Below are 19927 nucleotides of genomic sequence, written 5' to 3' on the forward strand. Positions count from 1 at the left end.
CTTTTTCTAAAGAAATTCCAGTGAAACACACTCACACACACACGCGCACACACACCTGAGTCATCCAATGAACACACACCCCACACACACACAGACACTCACGCACACACACACACACAGACAGACACACACACACGCACACGCACAAGCACACACACACACGCACACGCACACACACACACACACATCAGCTCATGCTGAAGATTATGTCCTCAGCAGTCCTCCTGTTTGCTGAGCTTGTGTGTGTGTGTGTGTGTGTGTGTGTGTGTGTGTGTGTGTGTGTGTGTGTGTGTGTGTGTGTGTGTGTGTGTGTGTGTTCATGTGTCCGTCTCCTCTTCAGTGATCTGTTTGATAATCTGCAGTAGCTCAGAAAAAGATGGTCTTCCATGAGGTCTCTGAAAACAAGAAACACACACACACACACACACAGCACTAATGTAATTTGAGTGATGTGATGATGTGATGAAAATCTGCGCAGGGGTCGTGTAGTGTATGGACTGTGAGGTGTGTGTGTGTGTGTGTCTCACCTCATGCCAGCAGCGGTACATGATGTTGTAGATGTGCGCAGACGCCCGGTGAGGCCTGTAGAGACGGCCGCCCTGCGTCACCTGCTCCACCACCTCCAGATTGGAGCGGTTCTCAAACGGCGTCTTTCCCTCCGAGAAGACCTCCCACATCAGCACACCTGTTCACACAAACACACACGCATCAGCACACACACACACACACACAACACACACACACGTGACCTCCTGACCTCCAGTCCTCACCAAATGACCAGACGTCTGACTTGTTGCTGAACTTGTTGAAGTGAAGAACTTCAGGAGGAGACCATTTGACGGGGAACCTGGAGCCCATGGAGCTGGTGTACTGATTGTCCAGAACATACCTGCGGGACGAGACCCGTCAGCTTCACTCACGTTCAGCTCATTTATGCCACAGCGGGACATTTAAAAACATTCTCCAAAACACATCTAACCAGAACATGATACTGAACAGGAAGGACGTCAGGATACTGTTTCTTCATTACACGACTGGCTCTTCTTCTTATCTGGCACAAAAATACATTCTAAGAATGTTTTGATAGCATTCCCATTATATTATGAAAACATTATTCTGAATGTTCTCTGAATGTACAAAACATCAGGAACATTAAGGGGCTGTTCACACAGAAGGCAGCACTCAGGAATGGTTTTAAGCACAGAACGCGAGGGTCTCAAGACGTGATGCAATAACGGAAATATTTCTCTCCAGACTTGATCATGTTCATCGTATCCGCACACAGCCACTACGACTGCCTCCTCCATCGTGCTGCCATCAAATAAAACCATTAACATGCCAACTTGCTACTGTAATAACAAGCTTGCATCGCTTGCCCCGCCTCCGGGGTCTTCTGATTGGTCTATTGTTCTGGAACTGACATTGATGAGCGGCGCTGCGTGTAAAAGCTGAAATTCTTTGAAAACTCTTTTTAAAGTTTAAACTTGACATGGCGTCATTTTGAGAACATTATTAAAGACCAGAAAACTTTGAATGAAGTTTTATTAATGTTACTGGAAGAACGTTTGTTCATAACCTTGCCGGAACGCTCTGAGAACATCCCTGTAGCTGGGCGGAGATCAGCAGGTGGATGTTGAGGAAGTGTGGTGAGAACCGATAGTGGGTTAAGGTTAAGGTTAAGGTTAATATTTAAGGCTCTGACCTGGTCATGCCGAAGTCGCACACCTTCACCACGTTCCTCTCGTTCACCAGGCAGTTCCGCGCGGCCTGCAGACACACACACACACACACACACACACACACACACACACACACTCCTCTCATCAGTCCCTGATATAATGCAGTCTTTTGTGACTGTACATCATTTCTGGCTTCATCTGACGGCTGTGGTGTTCTCTGTAATCACACATCAGCACAATACGGTAGTGTGAGCATTAGCCAGACCAACCGGAAACACAACATTCACACTTCTGCTGGAGTCTGATTCGATGCGAACTTTGAGATCAGTTTGTGCTGTTCCTGAGAAACACAACACACTCTTCATACTGCTCTGAATCATTCTCTGCTGTATAAAGAACAAATGAAGGTGTTTATCTGACCGTCTATTAACATTAAACATTAACGTTTGTTGTGAAAAACGTTTTTTTTTTAAATTTGTTTGATAATTTTAATGTTGGTGTTAATTGTTCATTATAAATACATTTTCAGCTAAAACCGGCTTCAGTGTGTGTGTGTGTGTGTGTGTGTGTGAGTGGTTTGTCTCTGACCAGGTCTCTGTGGATGAAGCTGTTCTCCTCCAGGTACTCCATCCCCTCGCAGACGTCCTGACACATGAAGAGCAGCTGGACGCGGCCCAGAGTTCTGCTGTGCTGTCGCAGGAAGTGCAGCAGGCAGCCGTTCTCCATGAACTCTGTCACGATGCAGATGGGACGCTGCGTGACACACACGCCGTACAGCTGGACCAGCTTCGGGTGACAGAGACGCCTGCACACACACACACACACACACACACACACGTGTTGTTTGCCGGTCGGGTGTAGCTCACAGCCTTTCATCAACAAAGATGAGAATTTCACTCAAGGAGAGTCTGCTTTCTGATTTACGGGTTAAACTCAGCTGTCAGACAACTTTCAGTAACGGATTATAAATGTTAGGACAAAAAATTCTTAAAGTAATGTTTACGAAACATTGTTACAGCTGTATTCATATTTGATACACGTAACATACATAACACTGAAAGAAAACGTTCTGAGATCCGCATGCTTTAAACGTCCTTCAAAAACTGGACATTTTAACGTTCTTAGAATATCAAGAATAAATGTTCAAATAACTTTATATTTTGAGTGAAAATAAAGGTAACAGTATAATAATAGTAAAATGTTGTGAGAAATGTTTTTGTAATCTTTAAATAAGGTCATATTCATGACAAGAAAACTAGACATTTGAATATTCTTAGAATATTTAAAATAAAAGCACAAATAACGTTATATTTTGAGTAAAAGTTAAATTAGTAGAACTTTGTAAGAAATGTTTTGTAACCTTTAAATAACATTATATTATATTTTTGATCAGACTCCATCTGATCTCTGTTTAACCTGACTGAGATCTCACTCATCATTGCTCTTTCCTGTGACGGGTGACATACTGAAGCAGTGTTTCCATCACACACCTCCGGATGCTTCCAGAGCATCTGAGCGACCCGCGGAGCAGGTAGAACGAGAAACACACGCTGAATGAAGGACAGATAAGAATCTGACGCTCGCAGCACAGGAAGTCTCACACACAGATGTCTACCCACCCACCACACTTTCCAGCTTCTCAGCAACTTTCCACTCGCTCAGTGCATGTGTGTGTGTGTGTGTGTGTGTCTTACGTCATGATCTTGGCTTCCTCTATGAAATCATCTTCACTCATGGCTCCTTCATTGATGGTTTTAATGGCCACTTTATGCTGCGCCCTCCATTTGCCCAGCCGCACCACTCCAAACTGACCGCTGCCCAGCTCCTTCATGAAGGTCAGCTCAGAGGGGCTGATCTCCCATTTATCTGCACACACACACACACACACACACACACATAACATCAGAGTGTGAGGTGGTCGTGAGTTTTCCTGTCGCTCTGAGAGCAGATCACGGCACTAGAAACATTAAGGTCATGGGGTCAGTTCCCAGGGAAAGCAAAAACTGATAAAATGTAAATACTCTGAATGCAATTAAAGTTGCTTTGGATAAAAGTGTCTGCCAAATGCAGAGGTGTAAATGATCTGCCCACTTAGACAGGAAATGACATGCAAAGAGTTATTTTTAGTCAATGGGATCAACTGAATTCAAAGCAAAGTTGCTTGTTCTGACCCTGTTGAGAAATATTTGTTCTTGTTTTAATCATAAAAGTTTCTCAGAAAACAAAGACTTCTAACCCTAACTAACCCAAACCCTATCTTGCTTTATATTAATTGATTATTCATTTTTTCATAAGAACTGTACACATACAGCTGTATTAGTTTAGTTTATTAATCACACCACATTAAGACAACTGCTGTGTATTACATGTTTTCCTAAATGTTATGTTTAAATAAGCAATTGTCTACTTAAATTTGCATTTATTTCCAGAACAAAAATCTAAAGTCAGGTTTAAAATTCTTTTTTTTTTTTCGTCATTTTAGAGATTCTCTTTCTATCATTCAGAAAATACTGTCAATAGACAGAAAACAAACACATTTTCACCATGTTTTCAGGAGCAAAATGTTGTATAAATCAGTGTGAATGAAATATGAACAAACCTTCAGAATATAGAGAGGAATAAGCAATTGTCACATAGGACACTATGGACTCTCTCTTTTCTAGCATTTTAAATACAGTTGCTCCTTTACGCTTAAGGAAGGTTAAGGAAAACAGTCTGACACCGTGGTGTAATGAGCACACTCACACCCTAAAGAGAGCAGCCTGGAAAATGGAGCGCAGCTGGAGGAAAACAAAACTAGAGGTATTTCGTATTGCTTGGAGGAAAAGTAACCTATCTTACAAAAAACATTCAAAACTGCTAGATCTGATTACTTTTCATCTCTTTTAGAAGAAAACAAACATAACCCCAGGTATTTATTTAATACAGTGACTAAATTAACGAAAAATAAAGCATCAGCAAGTTTTGACATTTCCCAACAGCACAGCAGTAATGACTTTATGAACTACTTTACTTCTAAAGTCGATACTATTAGAGATAAAATTGTAACCATGCAGCTGTCAGCTACAGTATCACATCAGACAGTGCACTATAGATCCCCTGAGGGAAAGTTCCACTAATTCTCTACTATAGGAGAGGAAGAACTGTATAAACTTGTTAAATCATCTAAACCAACAACATGTATGTTAGACCCTATTCCATCTAAGCTCCTAAAAAGATGTGCTTCCAGAAGTCATAGATCCTCTTCTGACTATTATTAATTCATCATTGTTATTAGGATATGTCCCCAAAACCTTCAAACTGGCTGTTATTAAGCCTCTCATCAAAAAAACAACAACTTGACCCCAAAGAACTAGTTAATTATAGACCGATCTCGAATCTCCCTTTTCTTTCCAAGATACTAGAAAAGGTAGTATCCTCACAATTATATTCCTTCTTAGAGAAAAATGGCATCTGTGAGGATTTCCAGTCAGGATTTAGACACGGCATCTAAATTTTAGTATTATATTACTGAGACTGCTCTCCTTAGAGTTACAAATGACCTGCTCTTATCAACATTCTTTTGCATAGACTAGAACACTTTGTTGGCATTAATGGAAGTGCATTAGCATGGTTTAATTCATACTTATATGACCGCCATCAGTTCGTAGCAGTGAATGAAGAGGTATCAGATCGTTCACAAGTGCAGTATGGAGTACCTCAAGGCTCAGTACTAGGGCCGTTACTCTTCACGCTTTACATGTTACTCTTGGGAAATATCATCACTGTTATGCTGATGATACTCAGCTCTATATTTCTTTGCGGCCCGGCGAAACATACCAATTTGAAAAACTAACGGAATGCATAGTCGATATAAAAAAACGGATGAGTAATTTCTTACTGCTAAATTCTGAAAAAAACAGAGGTGTTAATTATAGGACCTAAAAACTCTGCATGTAATGATCTAGAACACTGTCTAAGACTTGATGGCTGCTCTGTCAATTCTTCGTCATCAGTTAGGAACCTAGGTGTGCTATTTGATAGCAACCTTTCCTTAGAAAGCCACGTTTCTAGCATTTGTAAAACTGCATTTTTCCATCTCAGAAATATATCTAAATTATGACCTATGCTCTCAATGTCAAATGCAGAAATGTTAATTCATGCGTTTATGACCTCAAGGTTAGATTATTGTAATGCTTTATTGGGTGGTTGTTCTGCACGCTTAATAAACAAACTCCAGCTGGTTCACAATGCAGAGTTCTTACTAGAACCAGGAAGTATGACCAGGGGCGGACTGGCCGTCTGGATGTTCTGGAGAAGTATAGAATGGCCGTCGGCCAGGCTAATGCAATCTATTTTTGCTTAATGCTTATAAGAAACCGAAACTAACGTGATGGAGAGTGGACTCATGATGACAAGCAAAAACTTGAAGATAAAGGTGGTTGGGAGAAGCTAAAAAAAAAAAAAAAAAAAAAAGCGAACAGTTACATTAAGTTACCTTTGCCTGCCAATCTCACTATATAGAGCATGTAGCCTATAAAATCCCAGGACACTCCTAGTCCGAACGTTCACTGCTATTTTTTACTCTGCATTGTCTGACATGAATATTCCAGTCAATCATACATAAAGAGACATCAGCGATGAAGTAGCCTATAATATGATTAGTCTAATTAACATGACACACACACACACACACACATATGAATACTCAAATTGAAGAATTCTGTTTCAGGTTTCTAGATTCTAGGTTTATGTTTATCATTGTCATATTATATATTTATCATTCTGCTCTTTTTTTATGTAGATTTCAAGTAAATTGTCTAAAATTGTGTTGGTTTAAATGGAAACTGTAATGGTGCCTGCTGGTGTATACTGGTAATTGGTCACCCTATATTCATGGCTTTTGTTAAAGTTACTAAATCCTAATGTAATATGTCCCAAACCACACTTCAGGGAACCATTATTTAATGGTTTTAATGGTTAAAAGTTGATGGTTTGTAATATTTGTAATGGTATTTGTAGTGGAAATCATTCAAATTTCTGTGATGGTCATGGTTTTTGTCAGCAGGGTCACCATGGGTTTCTTCTGGTCAGAGGAGAACTGGCCCCCCGACTGAGTCTGGTTTCTCCCAAGGTTTTTTCTCTGTTCTGTCACTGATGGAGTTTTGGTTTCTCTGGCTTGCTTAGTTGGGGACACTTAATATCCAGTGATATCGTCGACTTGATTGCACAGATACTATTTAAACTGAACTGAGCTGCATGATGACATCACTGAATTCAAAGATGAACTGCCTTTAACTGAAAATTGAGTGTTTACTATTATCATTTTGCATTATTGACAGAATATTTTCCTATTTATTACTCTAAATTGCTTTGACACAATCTGTATTGTTAAAAGCACTACATAAATAAAGGTGAATAAAACTGTAACGTTTGGTGTTTGTAAGAGAAAAAACTCTCTAAAGATTGAAATCTACAGAAGCAATAAAATAAACACTTCAATGTGTATTTGTATGTTTTCTTTCCACTAGACTGAAAGAAGAAACATGATATGGAAGCAAAACAGAGCAAAACTGATCATGAAAAAACAGGTTTAGTCTGTAAGTGTCTTAAGATACAGGCTCTCGCTTTATCACTGTTGTTTAATTTGCCGTTCAGTTGATCAGTGTGTTTGTCGTTCATGTGTGAGTGTGTCTGACCTGAGCTGAATCCCGCTGTGGCCGGCAGACATGTGCCCAAGGGGCCGATGGGATATCGCAGTCTGGAAACCAGCCCTGATCAAACACAGACAGATCATCAGCGGCTCGTCGCAGCAGAACCACAGAGCAGAGGTGAACAGAGTTACCTGCTGCGTTGTGTTTGTGGTAGTTGATGAGTTCAGGAATAGAGTTGAACACGTGATTCTCTGCCAAGAAGAACTGAGCCGCGTCTGTCTGCTTGATCTGGTAGTGCCTCACCTCCCCTTTACCTGAACTGATCAATCAATCAATTCATCAATCAATCAATCAATCAATCAATCAATCCATCTATCCATCAGTCAGCGGATCAGGTGATCAGTCAGTGAACTGATGGAGAATCTTTACCTGTGTGTGTAAACAGAGACGGTGTAGCTGCTGGGCTGACTGGAGCTCCTGACCACAAACCCTCCATCCTTCCCCTGAAACACACACACACACACACACACACACACACACACACGAGGAATGGCAGATGATGATGATGATGATGATGACGGATCAGTTATTGACGATTGATGAATGGGCTTCTTCACCTCTTGTCTGAGTAATTGTTCTGCTTCAGCTCTGTTAATGTTTTTGCAGTACCAGCTGATGAAGATCAACATCATCATCATCATCATCACACACTCACACACACACACACACACACACACACACAAAAACACTGTCATTGATCAGTGAACTCTGAATGAACTGATACAAATATGGAGATAATCAAAGAGATCCGGAGTGACTTTGATTGGTCGATACTCACTCGTTGGCTTCTATAGTTCCAATTTCTGTAACATAGTTACTGGGAATGAAGCCCTTGTTCCTGACAGAGAGAGAGAGAGAGAATAGCAGATATCTGAACTCAAGAAACACACACACGCACACACACACACACACACACACACACACACACTCGTGGGGAAGTCGTGGGCTAGTGGTTAGAGAGTTTGACTCCTAACCCTAAGGTTGTGGGTTCGAGTCTCGGGCCGGCAATACCACAACTGAGCACTGAACCCCCAACTGCTCCCCGGGCGCCGCAGCATAAATGATACCCACTGCTCCGGGTGTGTGTGCACGGTGTGTGTGTGTGTTCACTGCTGTTTGTGTGTGTGTGTGTGTGTGTGTGTGTGTGTTCACTGCTGTGTGTGTGTGTGTGTTCACTGCTGTGTGTGTGTGTGTGTGTGTGTGCACATTGGATGGGTTAAATGCAGAGCACCAATTCTGAGTATGGGTCACCATACTTGGCTGTATGTCACGTCACACTTCACACTCACACTCATTCTCACACACTCACACACACACACACACACACACACACTCACCCGTGCTTGTCTTTGGCTCTCCACCACAGCTGGTCTTGTTTGTGGAGGATGATGTACGTCTCTCCGTGATGAAGCGTCAGGTCTGAACTCTCTCTGGCTGTGAAGTCATATATGGCCACCACCTTCATCACTCCGCTATCATCATCCTCAGGAGGAGACGGAGGGAGCTTCTTCTGAGACAGCTGAGTCTGAGACACGAGGAGAGAAGCATTGCAGGAGCACGGAATGAACGAGCGAATCACAGAATGAACGAGCAGAGGACTGTATACCGTATAGACGGATCCTGGATATCTGCTGGTGTTCACATCCACACGAGTGCTGCTTCTGAGACACACAGAGATCACGACTCGGTTAGGGGCTTCATTTCTGTCTCATTCAGTTTTGTACTGTGCTAGGTTTAAACTTATGTTGCAAACAGTGTGTAAACATGTGCAAATTGGCTTGAGTGGTACATTAAGTTTTGGTGGTGTTTGTGTCATAGTGAGAAAATAATTCATGTAATTTGACAGATGTCATCAATGAATTAATTTTGTGCCAAAGCAATGAGAAATGATCCAGAGTTTAGTCACAGAGGCTGATGCTGTCCTCGCAGTGTGAAGAGTTTAGATAAAGTGACTTAAGTATCAAGAAATGTGTCCTAGAGATTGTAAAAACTGTATTTCAGACAGACAGGAAAACAAAGCATGCAGAGGACAAATGAAGGACCAGCAGCTGAACATCGTCAGCTGTTCTCAGCGATTGTTTCGTTCTAATGGTGTTTTGACCTTTGACCTCTGGTTCCAAACACGTGGACCGGTTTTAGACCATTTCACACATCGCAGCACATCGTACCTGGTCTGAAGAGCACAGCAGCAGCAGCAGAAGATGGAGTGAATGGACTGATCTGGAGAAGAGAAACAGAAGATGAGCTGCAGAAACACTTCACGCTCACCAAACCACGACACTTCAAAACCAGCCCAGAAAACCACCAAAACACCGGTTTCAGAGGACCTTCTAAATCTTTACTTCAGCTTTTCACTCGTCTCAGATGTATTTTGTAGTTTAACATCATTACTTTCATGTAATCCATTCAGAAGCATTGACAGAACATTAGCGTAGGATTTCCCTTCAGACAGGTTTTACTCAGAAGTACACATTAAAAGTGAAATTTTGAGGTAGAACGACTAATACTATTTTCTTGTCAAATGTTGTTTTATTAATTATGTAACAACATCCGAATTAGACTTTACAGAATCCTCTCTAACAACAGTCAAAGCAACGTTAAACTTTATCAAAGTGTGTTACCAAATCCTAAAACATCACGAATGTCATGCAAATTCATCACAGAAACACAAGATCTTCAACATCTTGTCAGTTCTGTGTGTAAGAGCTGAGCATTTCTCGAGAACACGGGTGTGAAGTGTCTTCAGCTGCAACACAATGACCAGCTGCACAAACCGCACACTTCCTGTCAACAGAAAGGTGAAGAGCGTCCGGTGAGAGATTCATCAGCGAGCCTCGGACAGCCCTGAACGCAAGCTGAGCACCTGACAGCACACATCAAACGACTCCGAGAGAAAAAGCTACAAAAGCTCTCACTGCTGTGGTTTCCTTTCAAAATAGCAACGATATGCTCACTTTAGGTACAAATGTGTAGCTTTAAGGTACTAAAATGCACCCTTTTAGGTCAAATAAGATGTACTTTTTGAAAGGATGACAGCTTTTGTTCCTGCTTTTCTGAGAGTGTAGGAATGTTTGGATGGAAAACAGTGTTTTTCATGCACTGGTCAGTTCTGAGATTTTAGGCTTTTGAAAGTCATTTTTCAGTCTAGTGGAAAGAAAACATCCAAATAGACTTTGAAGTGTTTATTTTATCACACTTTATCTGTTTGCGTCTGTAGAGTTCAATCTTTAAAGATTTGTTTTCTTACAAACACCAAACTTTACAGTTTTATTCCTGTCTATAATCTGAAGCTTTGTTCATATTTCATTCACACTGATTTATACAACATTTCACTCCTGAAACATGGTGAACATGTGTTTGATTTCTGTCTGTTGACAGTATTTTCTGAGTTATAAAGTGATAAAAAGAGAAATCCAGTACCCACTCTGGAAAAACCTTCAACTCTAAAATGAGACAAAATCAAACTAGATATTTGAACCTGATTTTATTCAGTGTTCAGATTTATATTCTGGAAATGTATGATAATCAGTGTATATTTATTTAGACAATGCATAATTTTCCCATTTAAATATTACATTTTAGAAAACTTGTAATACAATTTTTTTTCTCAATATAATCAATCAGCTGGAGTCAATCAATCAGATCGATCTTTTTTTAATATCTCTGTCAGTTGATTGTTGTCCTGTCTGAGCCAGACTGGAGTTCACATGATTCTGCGTCGCACTCCCACACAACACTTCACTCACTCTCACTGCTCAGGGGAATTTCACTTTCCAACATTCAACATAAAGAACCCAAAAATAACTGCGACGGGGGCAAAACTACAAATGAAGAGCAGTCGAGTGCTTTAATAACCTTCATCAATAAAACAGTCAGACTTATAAAACGGAACAGATCGGCAGCTCATGTACGTTCACTTATAAATAATACTTTAGCATTAGTCGAAGTGTGTTAAAGGGACGGTTCACCCAAAATAAACATCCCATCATCATTTACTCACACGTCCAAACTTCACTGACAAAAAACACTTTCTCAGAAGACATCAAGTCAGGTAAGGAAGACAGGACGGTTGCTTCAGTGTTAGTAATGAAACAGTACATGACTGATGAGTGTCATTCACAGAGCTGCTGAGCGACTGGAGATGTGCTCGTACATCAGTGCTCCTGTTAACACACTGCTCATATTGTCCCTGACACACACACGTGTAAAGCTGCTGCTGAATGGATATGTAAAAGCACCATACAGATAAACATGACACAAACACACACACACACCCGGAGTTTCGGTGCAAGTATTAAACTCAGAGCATCAGTCATTCATCTGTTCAATAATCTTATCAATATGAAGTGAAATGTTCTGGTACTCACTGGAGTGAATCATTACACTGCCGTCAATCTGTCAGTCCGTCCTGGAGTTGTTTGTTGAGTTTGTGTTGTTGTGTGTGTGTGTGTGTGTGTGAGAGAACATGAGATGGGAGGAAAAGGTGACGTACTTCACACATGCACATGCAGTCCTTCCGCTACAGGATGCCACATCATGAAGCAGAGTGAAGACAATACACACACACACACACACACACACACACACACACACACACACACACACAGTTTATAATTGGCACTGAAGTTCTCTCTTGGGTTTTTAACTCTTTTGAGAGCTCTTCATCTCCATCATAACAGCATGTATGTGTTTCATTTCACATTAATACTGCAAATTACCCAAACTCTTCTAATGACTTACAATCAGTAATTTACCAATCAGATTCATTACTGGTCAATCTATTAAAAACAGATGAAAAAAGAGAGAGAATCAATGTTTATTTGGGATTTAAAATAACATTAATATTACAATTAATAATAATAATAATAATTAATCAGTAATAATCACCAATATTATGGATTTAATGCACTGACATTATCAGATGAGAATAAAACTTGATCTGAATAATGACTCGATTGTCTCCTGTGTGAATTAGTTTCATAATTATTAAATTTTACAAGCTGCTTCTAATTTTGTAGAATGCAATATAAATAAAAATGACTTGACACATTTTTGCTATGCTAGATAGTATTTTTATTTTATAAATGTTATAAACTGTAACTATGTTGTTTATTGTGAACTTTGCTGGTTTAAAGATGTTTTCTTTGGATTGTTTGACTACTCAAAATATATAAAAATATAGGGAAATATAACTCAACTTGTGTTACTGCTAGCTAAATTCCACATAATCTCTATTTTCTTTATTCAACGTTGATCTAGACAAGTGTATGGAAACTATCTTAAGCTCTGTTCATCCTAAAGCAGTCAAACGCATGTCTATATTCGTCCTATGTGTCCTCTTAAGGTGGACATTAGGCCTGTTTAGGGGTTCAAGCGTGTAGCTGCAGTCCTGTTGTAATTGTTAAAATGGCCAAGGATCAGCAATCTCCACATTAAACTGGAGACCAACCTGTAAGTCACAGAGACTTGAAACTTGGAGGGAGGGTAGTACTCACTCCGTCTACAATGTAGGGCTGGGCGATATGGGCAAAAATTCATATCTCGGTATTTTTGGCGGATTTGCGATTCAAAACCATACATATAAAAGTCTATGAAAACAAATAAAGAGAATGTAACTATGTAAGGCCTGTATTATGTGCAAAAAATGGTTAAAATCACATTTCATTCTAACACTGTAACATTTCAATCTAAAAACAAAATAAATTCACTAAACTAAAACTAAAAATAAATGAGAACAAAAGCAGAGAGTTGTTAGGCTATTTTGATTGCCCCATCACAGTCACTTTACAGTCAGTGCTATCATAAAAATAGACAGCCTACTTGTAGGTTTAAAATTCTACATGTCACATTTATTGTCCAACTAAAAATATTTCAGCGAAATGTATATTTTAGTCAAAATGACTGCGCTCCTATTGAAGTGAGCTCTGTGTGTTCGGCGCGCGGCGGCGCTTGTTCACTGAAGACTGAAGTTCAGGGGAATCCCAGAAGGCTCGTGCACTCTCAAACACATGAAACAGCGCGAGTGGTGTCTCTGTCTTCTGTCCGAGCATCTGACGGATCGAGCCGCTTAAACTAATATGCCAAACCAAACTATAAACTATGTCTTACTAGTTTTTAAAGGCCGTAAATTGAAGCTTATCACATTTTTAGAACAGATTGGATTATGCACTTTCTCCGCAGCAGCTCTGTGTCCTCCGTTATATTTACAGATGCGCTCGTATCAAACTAATGCATATCGATATAAACGGTATTGCCTCATATCGAATCGCTATGACGTTAAAACAAAACCACAACTAGCGGCACCTCGATTTTTAAACGCTGCATGGGCATAGACCTTTACATAAAATAAATGCATGGAACTTTGAAAATACCTAGATATAATTTTAACAAAATAAATACAAAACGAAATAAATGCACCAAACGTCTAGTCGTAACTAAATAACTTTGCATTATTACTCCATATTAATATTAATATGAAGGAAAAATATATTGCTGACTGACTGCGGTCCCAGACGTGTGCGTCTTTCTGCAAGATCCGCCCATACACCTCTCTGTGCATTAGATGCGTAATTTTGAGAACAGGAAATCGCTCTTTCCCATTTTTTCCAGTGACAAATGAGAATTGTTTCCAGATGTCTGACTTGCCTTGCTTTGCTTTTGTCAAGTAAACAGCAGCTCTAATTTTCTTCTCAACTTCTTGTGTTGACTCCCTTTCTACTACACACCACCACTGGGCAACAGTCCAGTTCTTCCTCTCCTTAGCCCAGGTAAGACGCCTCTGACGTTGTCTGTGGTTCAGGAGTGGTTTAACAAGAAGAATACGACAACTGTAGCCAAATTCCTTGACACGTCTGTGTGTGGTGGCTCTTGATGCCTTGACCCCAGCCTCAGTCCATTCCTTGTGAAGATCACTCAAATTCTTGAATTGATTTTGCTTGACAATCCTCATAAGGCTGTGTAACGGAGGCCAGCGAGTAGCTGCTGTGCAGGTAAACCTCACTCCCCTGATCTCAACCCGGGGTTTACCTGCACAGCACCCACTCGCTGGCCTCCGTTACACTAAACCCCCCTAAACCTCACTCCCATCCGGGTCACGTAACTGTCAAAAATAAATATAAATGTAAAAATAACCAACAAGAAAATACAAAGATAGAAATACCATGTGCTCCTAACGTGCTCGACATTGAGTTTCGATATAACTGCAATTATTCATCAACTCTATGTCTCTTATGACTCAAATATGAAATAAAACACTTTAAGTACAAATTTGACCTTAAAGATAAATAAAATCATGCCTGACAACATTTTATTTCTGTTCAACCATTCTCCTCAACAGCTTCATAAAACTGAAGAGAATAGGGCTGTGCAAAAAATCGAATGTGATTTTCATGCGCATCTCATCAGTAAAGACGCTCCTGTAATCAGTAGTATATCTCCAGCACGTACGTTCAGATCAGGGTTGCCAGGTTTTCACAACAAATCCTGCCCAGTTGCTTCTCAAAACTAGTCCAAAACTAGCCCAATTGCGTTTCCAGGAGGTTCCCCGATAAAAAATGCATCCTGGGGTTAAAACTTACGTTTTTTGGCATGGTTGCCTTGGTAAAATTCTCATTTTAGGGGCTAAATATCACGTTATTGGTATTGGGGTCAACCCGCGGACATGGAAAAACAACCGCAGACTTGTTTGAATTGTCTTCTGGACAACTGTCAGATCAGCAGTCTTCCCCATGATTGTGTAGCCTAGTGAACCAAACTGAGAGACCATTCTGAAGGCTCAGGAAACCTTTGCAGGTGTTTTGAGTTGATTAGCTGATTGACATGTCACCATATTCTATTTTTGTTGAGAGTGAATTGGTGGGTTTTTGTTAAATGTGAGCCAAAATCATCACAATTAAAAGAACCAAAGACTTAAACTACTTCAGTCTGTGTGCACTGAATTTATGTACAGTTTTTCTCAATTGGACTTAAACTACTAAAAACCAGGCTTTTCAAAAACTAACATTTTTTTCAAAACCATAACGCCATTGGGCTTTTTCAAAAAGCACACCCATTTTGCTGAAAACCTGGCAACCCTATTCCCCTGCTTTAGACACATGAGTCAGATTTGGTGAACTTTACTGCACAACTCTACACACAAATCCCTACATGTCTCAGTGCTTGCACCATGTGGTCATTTAGAAAGCACTAGCATTCAGCATTGTTCACTCAAGTCAGCATAACTTGAGCTTAGTTAGCACACAGATACCCACGTGGAAACACTAAGAGATAAAATTTATCACACACCAGTCAGAACCTTCAGTAGATAGATAAAAGAGCCCCATTCAGTTCATTCAGTTTTGGAACAATAGATTCAGAGAGACGTGACTGAAAAGGTCGAGGACACCAGAGAGGAGGAAGAGCAGTAAGGAGTGGAGGAAGAGGACGAGGAAGAGGACGAGGATGAGGGGCAAGGAGACAATGAGTCTCAGATGAAATTTGTGCCACTAGTTGACCGTGTCCTTGTCCATGGTATGACTATGAGGGAGGCTGGGTAATGAGTTCAGCCTATATTAAAGGGGTCATATGATGCTGCTAAAAAGAACATTATTTTGTGTATTTGGTGTAATGCAATGTGTTTATGCGGTTTAAGGTTAAAAAAACACATTATTTTCCACATACTGTACATTATTGTTTCTCCTCTATGCCCCGCCTTCTGAAATGCGTCGATTTTTACAAAGCTCATCGGTCTGAAAAGCGAGGTGTGCTGTGATTGGCCAGCTATCCAGCGCGTTGTGATTGGCCGAATACCTCAAGTGTGTGACAGAAATGTTACGCCTCTTAACATACTGTTAAGACATAACATAAAACCCATTATAAACATGATATAAACAAGATTTCTAGTCGTGTCTTCTTTTTGAAGGCAAAAACAAAGTAGTTTCTCTTTCTCAACGAAACAGCGTCACACACTGTGGCCTAGAGTGAGTGAGCCGCGGCCGGCTTGAGTGAGCGGAGGCGAGCGGCTTGAGAACTGTGCGGCAGGAGGATTCTTCGAAGGAGCGTACTTTGGTCTTGCAGCAAACACATGTGATGACCCCGGGCTGAACTCTGCTTCGTCCACGGTGAAAGCCGATCCGGTGATCCACGGTGCAAAGTTGATGTATTTCCTCAGTGACCAGCACGGATCAGCTCCTGCATGACGAAGCGGATATCGTCCTCTTTTGGAAGGCCAAACAAAGTAGTTTCACTTTCACAACGAAAACACCACGTCTCCACAACATGGCGGCAACAACAATTCCTGCATGACGAAGCGGATATACGCCTTCTTTCTTTTCGTGAACATCTGGGCGGTGTTGAGGGCAAATCTCTCCCCACACAGTGACGTAGAGATGTGGGGGTGTGTTAGAACGAGCCGTTTCAGCGGGGTGTGGACGAGTCTCAAATTTTATAAAGAACATCTCTTTGGATTTGAAACTTTAGTCTTTGCAACTTTACAGATCTTCTTCATTCACCAAGAGCTTGTAACACTCCAAAGAGAAAGGAAATTTTGAAATCGCATCACATGACCCCTTTAAGCTGCTTCACCGTCACCTCGATCATGAGAACATTCAGGGAGGAAAACAGGTAGATGTACCACCACGTCTCCACAACATGGCGGCAACAACAATAGTCTGTTACAACACATGCATAAAATTACCTTACATACAGATAGAGTTTCTGTCTGCTTCCATTTTGTAAAAAGGATGTGTTACAGTTACAGTAATCAGTACATATATATTTGTAGGACACAGAGATGATGGAATGGAAGAAGCCTGACTCTACATTACAGGTGATGTGTGACAGGGTGGATCAGTCATGCGAGAGGATTTCCCCCCCGCTGCATGGCTAGGGCCCGTGTAGCCTGTGATGTCTGTCCCAGACCAAAGATGTGATGCTGGGGCAGAATATTTTTTTGTTGTTGTTTGGTGTATTGGACTGTACAGTACATTAAGGAATAGAAAATGTGCAAATGTATACATGTGTTCATCGTGTGAAAAGTTCCTTGAGGGGGAGAACCACAAGCAACACAACCTATTACAGTTTTTTTCAATTGCTTACACACTAAAATAAAAACTTTCCCACAATTAGCAAAACCTAAAAAACACACCCATGAACCAATTGGTTAAACACAGCCACCAGGTGTGCACACACACTGCTGATTAATTGTAGACACACCAATCAGGTTTAAGCACTATAAGAAGGCAACAGGTAAGTTCACCTGTCTTCAACAAAAATGGACGATGTCAGACTAACACTGAGGGAGGCTGGACTGAGAGTACAGGCTAACCTAAGCAGGTACACCAATCATCAGAGTTCAGACTTATCTTAGATGGTGGAGGTGAGAAACTTTTTTTCTGTCAACAGAAAATCCATAGCTTACTGCATGTACTATATCAACAGTTTTGGTGTCTATTCGTGTATCATTTTACAGTAAGCTACATGTATTTAGTTTGGCCAACATAGGATTGAATGTCGAGAACACCAAGGAGGGAGGGGCCATGTATTCACACAGGAGCAAGAGAGAGAGATCATAAACCTCGTTTTTGGCCAATAATGCAATCAGACTTAGAGAAATTCAAGCCCATGTTGTCAATGATCCCCCAATTTTCAATAATGTCCAAGAGATCTCTCTGTCAACAATAGCCGTATCCTTAAAAAACATCAAGTTCTGATGAAACCACTGTATAAAGTGTCATTTGAAAGAAATTCAGACAGGGTGAAAGTCCTGCGGCATGAATCTGTGGTGGTACGTTTTGTTCACTGACTGTAGTATTGCGTACTGCACACATATCAGACAGGGTCCTTTTTGTGGATTTCAGAGACCTTGTGATATTTTGCTGTATTTCAGAGATGTTTTTATTTTGGTTGTTTAGGGTGTGTTTTTATTTACATTGGTGAGGATGGGTTTAAGATGAATTATTTGAGAAGGGGGTGTTGTAAATTTATTGGGGAAAGGTGGGGGTAACATATGAGTTTATTTACATTGGTTGTAGTGTGTGTTTTTGAGGGCTTGTGTGCAAAGTTTGGTTTTTCAGTAAGAGTGAATGGTTTTGAGTGTCGAGCTTCATTTTTACCTGAAAATAGGATGTTTGGGGAATTGGGTGAGACGTTATGGATTTGTGTTTACTGTTTTGAGAATAAGAGGCATAGTTTCAGTAAGAGTGAATGGTTTAGCAATCAAGAAAAACTGTAATACACAAGTTTCAACTGTTTTGAGAATAAGAGGCATAGTTTCAATTTGAGTTGAATTACTGAAATAAATGAACTTTTGTTTAGTATTATATTTTTATATGGACCTGTATTGTAGCGTCACCAAGACGTGTCCCAATCGGCCTGACGGGGGCGCTACAGCGATCATAAGTATGAAATCGCTCATAACTGGCGCCTGGTGAAATTTTAGGGCAGGTTTTTTGCCTGATCGGAACCAAACCAGTGCAGAAATATTCCATGGAGAGTGAATATCAATAATTATTTAAAAATTTGAATTTTCATCTCACCGTCACAAAGGTACCAAAAGGTTTGAACGGGGTCACTTTCACCGGAATGGCTATAACTCATGAACGGAATGAGATATCTTCACCAAACTCTGTACACTTGTGTAAGAGCTCAATCTTTGGTCAAATTTTAAAAATTGCGGAGCTTGGTCACTTGGTGGCGCTATAAGAGGGAAAAACCATAAAAATAGCAATAACTACACAACCATTTGTCCAATCAACATGAAAATTGGTATGCAGTGTCTTTGTCCACAGTGCCACGAGCACCTATAAGGACATTTGCATAATTCTCCCTAGGATTTTCTATATTTTCTCACCATAGGATTGTCTATTAGGATATTTGTGTAATTTGCCATTGGCCAATGAAGTATGAGCACCTATTAGAGTTTTTGTTGCGTGTGCGTTGTTTTTTTTTGTTTGAGGAGTGTGTGTGTCTGTGTGTGAGTATGTGTGTGTGTGTGTGGTGTTAGTGAGTGTGTGTGTGTGTGTGATTGAGAGAGAACCGTGTGGTGTGTGTGTGTGTGTGTGAGTGTGTGTGTGTGTGTGTGTGTGTGTGTGTGTGTGTGGTGAGTGTGTGTGTGTGTGTGTGTGTGTGTGTGTGTGTGTGTGTGTGTGTGTGTGTGTGTGTGTGTGTGTGTGTGAGAGTGTGAGTGTGAGTGTGAGTGAGTGAGTGAGGTGTGTGGTGTGAGTGAGTGTGTGAGTGAGAGAGAGTGAGCGTGGTGTGCGTGTGTGTGTGAGTGTCTGTGTATGTGTGAGTGTATGTGTGTGTGCGTGTGTGTGTGTGTGAGTGAGTGTGTGTGTGTGTGTGTGTGTTTGTGTGTGTTTGTTTGTGTGTGTGAGTGAGTGTGTGTGTGTGTGTGTGTGTGTGTGTGTGTTTGTGCGTGCGTGTGTGTGTGTGAGTGAGTGAGTGAGAGTGAGCGTGTGTGAGTGTATTTTTTTGTTTTAGTTTTTTTTATGTGTGAGTTTGTTTTTTTTTGAGTCTGTATCGTGATCTGCTAGATGTGTTTTAGAGTGTTTGCTCATCTCCTGTACGTCTGCAGGACGT

The 19927-nt window shown here is 40.7% G+C and overlaps 1 protein-coding gene across 1 annotated transcript; it reads right to left on the reverse strand.

Annotated features, from left to right (window-relative positions):
- Positions 1-109: 109 nt before the first annotated feature.
- txk (TXK tyrosine kinase) lies at positions 110-11783 on the reverse strand. The gene is made up of 15 exons (XM_042713883.1): positions 11740-11783; positions 9541-9592; positions 8979-9033; positions 8710-8897; positions 8151-8210; positions 7930-7984; positions 7742-7815; positions 7504-7631; positions 7358-7432; positions 3374-3545; positions 2268-2484; positions 1703-1767; positions 771-889; positions 528-685; positions 110-395 (listed from the first exon to the last, which is right to left on the reverse strand). Exons 1-15 carry the CDS (start codon positions 11750-11752, stop codon positions 318-320), a joined length of 1509 nt encoding a protein of 502 aa, XP_042569817.1. The 5' UTR covers positions 11753-11783; the 3' UTR covers positions 110-317.
- Positions 11784-19927: the final 8144 nt, after the last annotated feature.

Source organism: Cyprinus carpio, chromosome A23, assembly GCF_018340385.1.
Source record: "Cyprinus carpio isolate SPL01 chromosome A23, ASM1834038v1, whole genome shotgun sequence".
Lineage (NCBI taxonomy): Eukaryota > Metazoa > Chordata > Actinopteri > Cypriniformes > Cyprinidae > Cyprinus > Cyprinus carpio.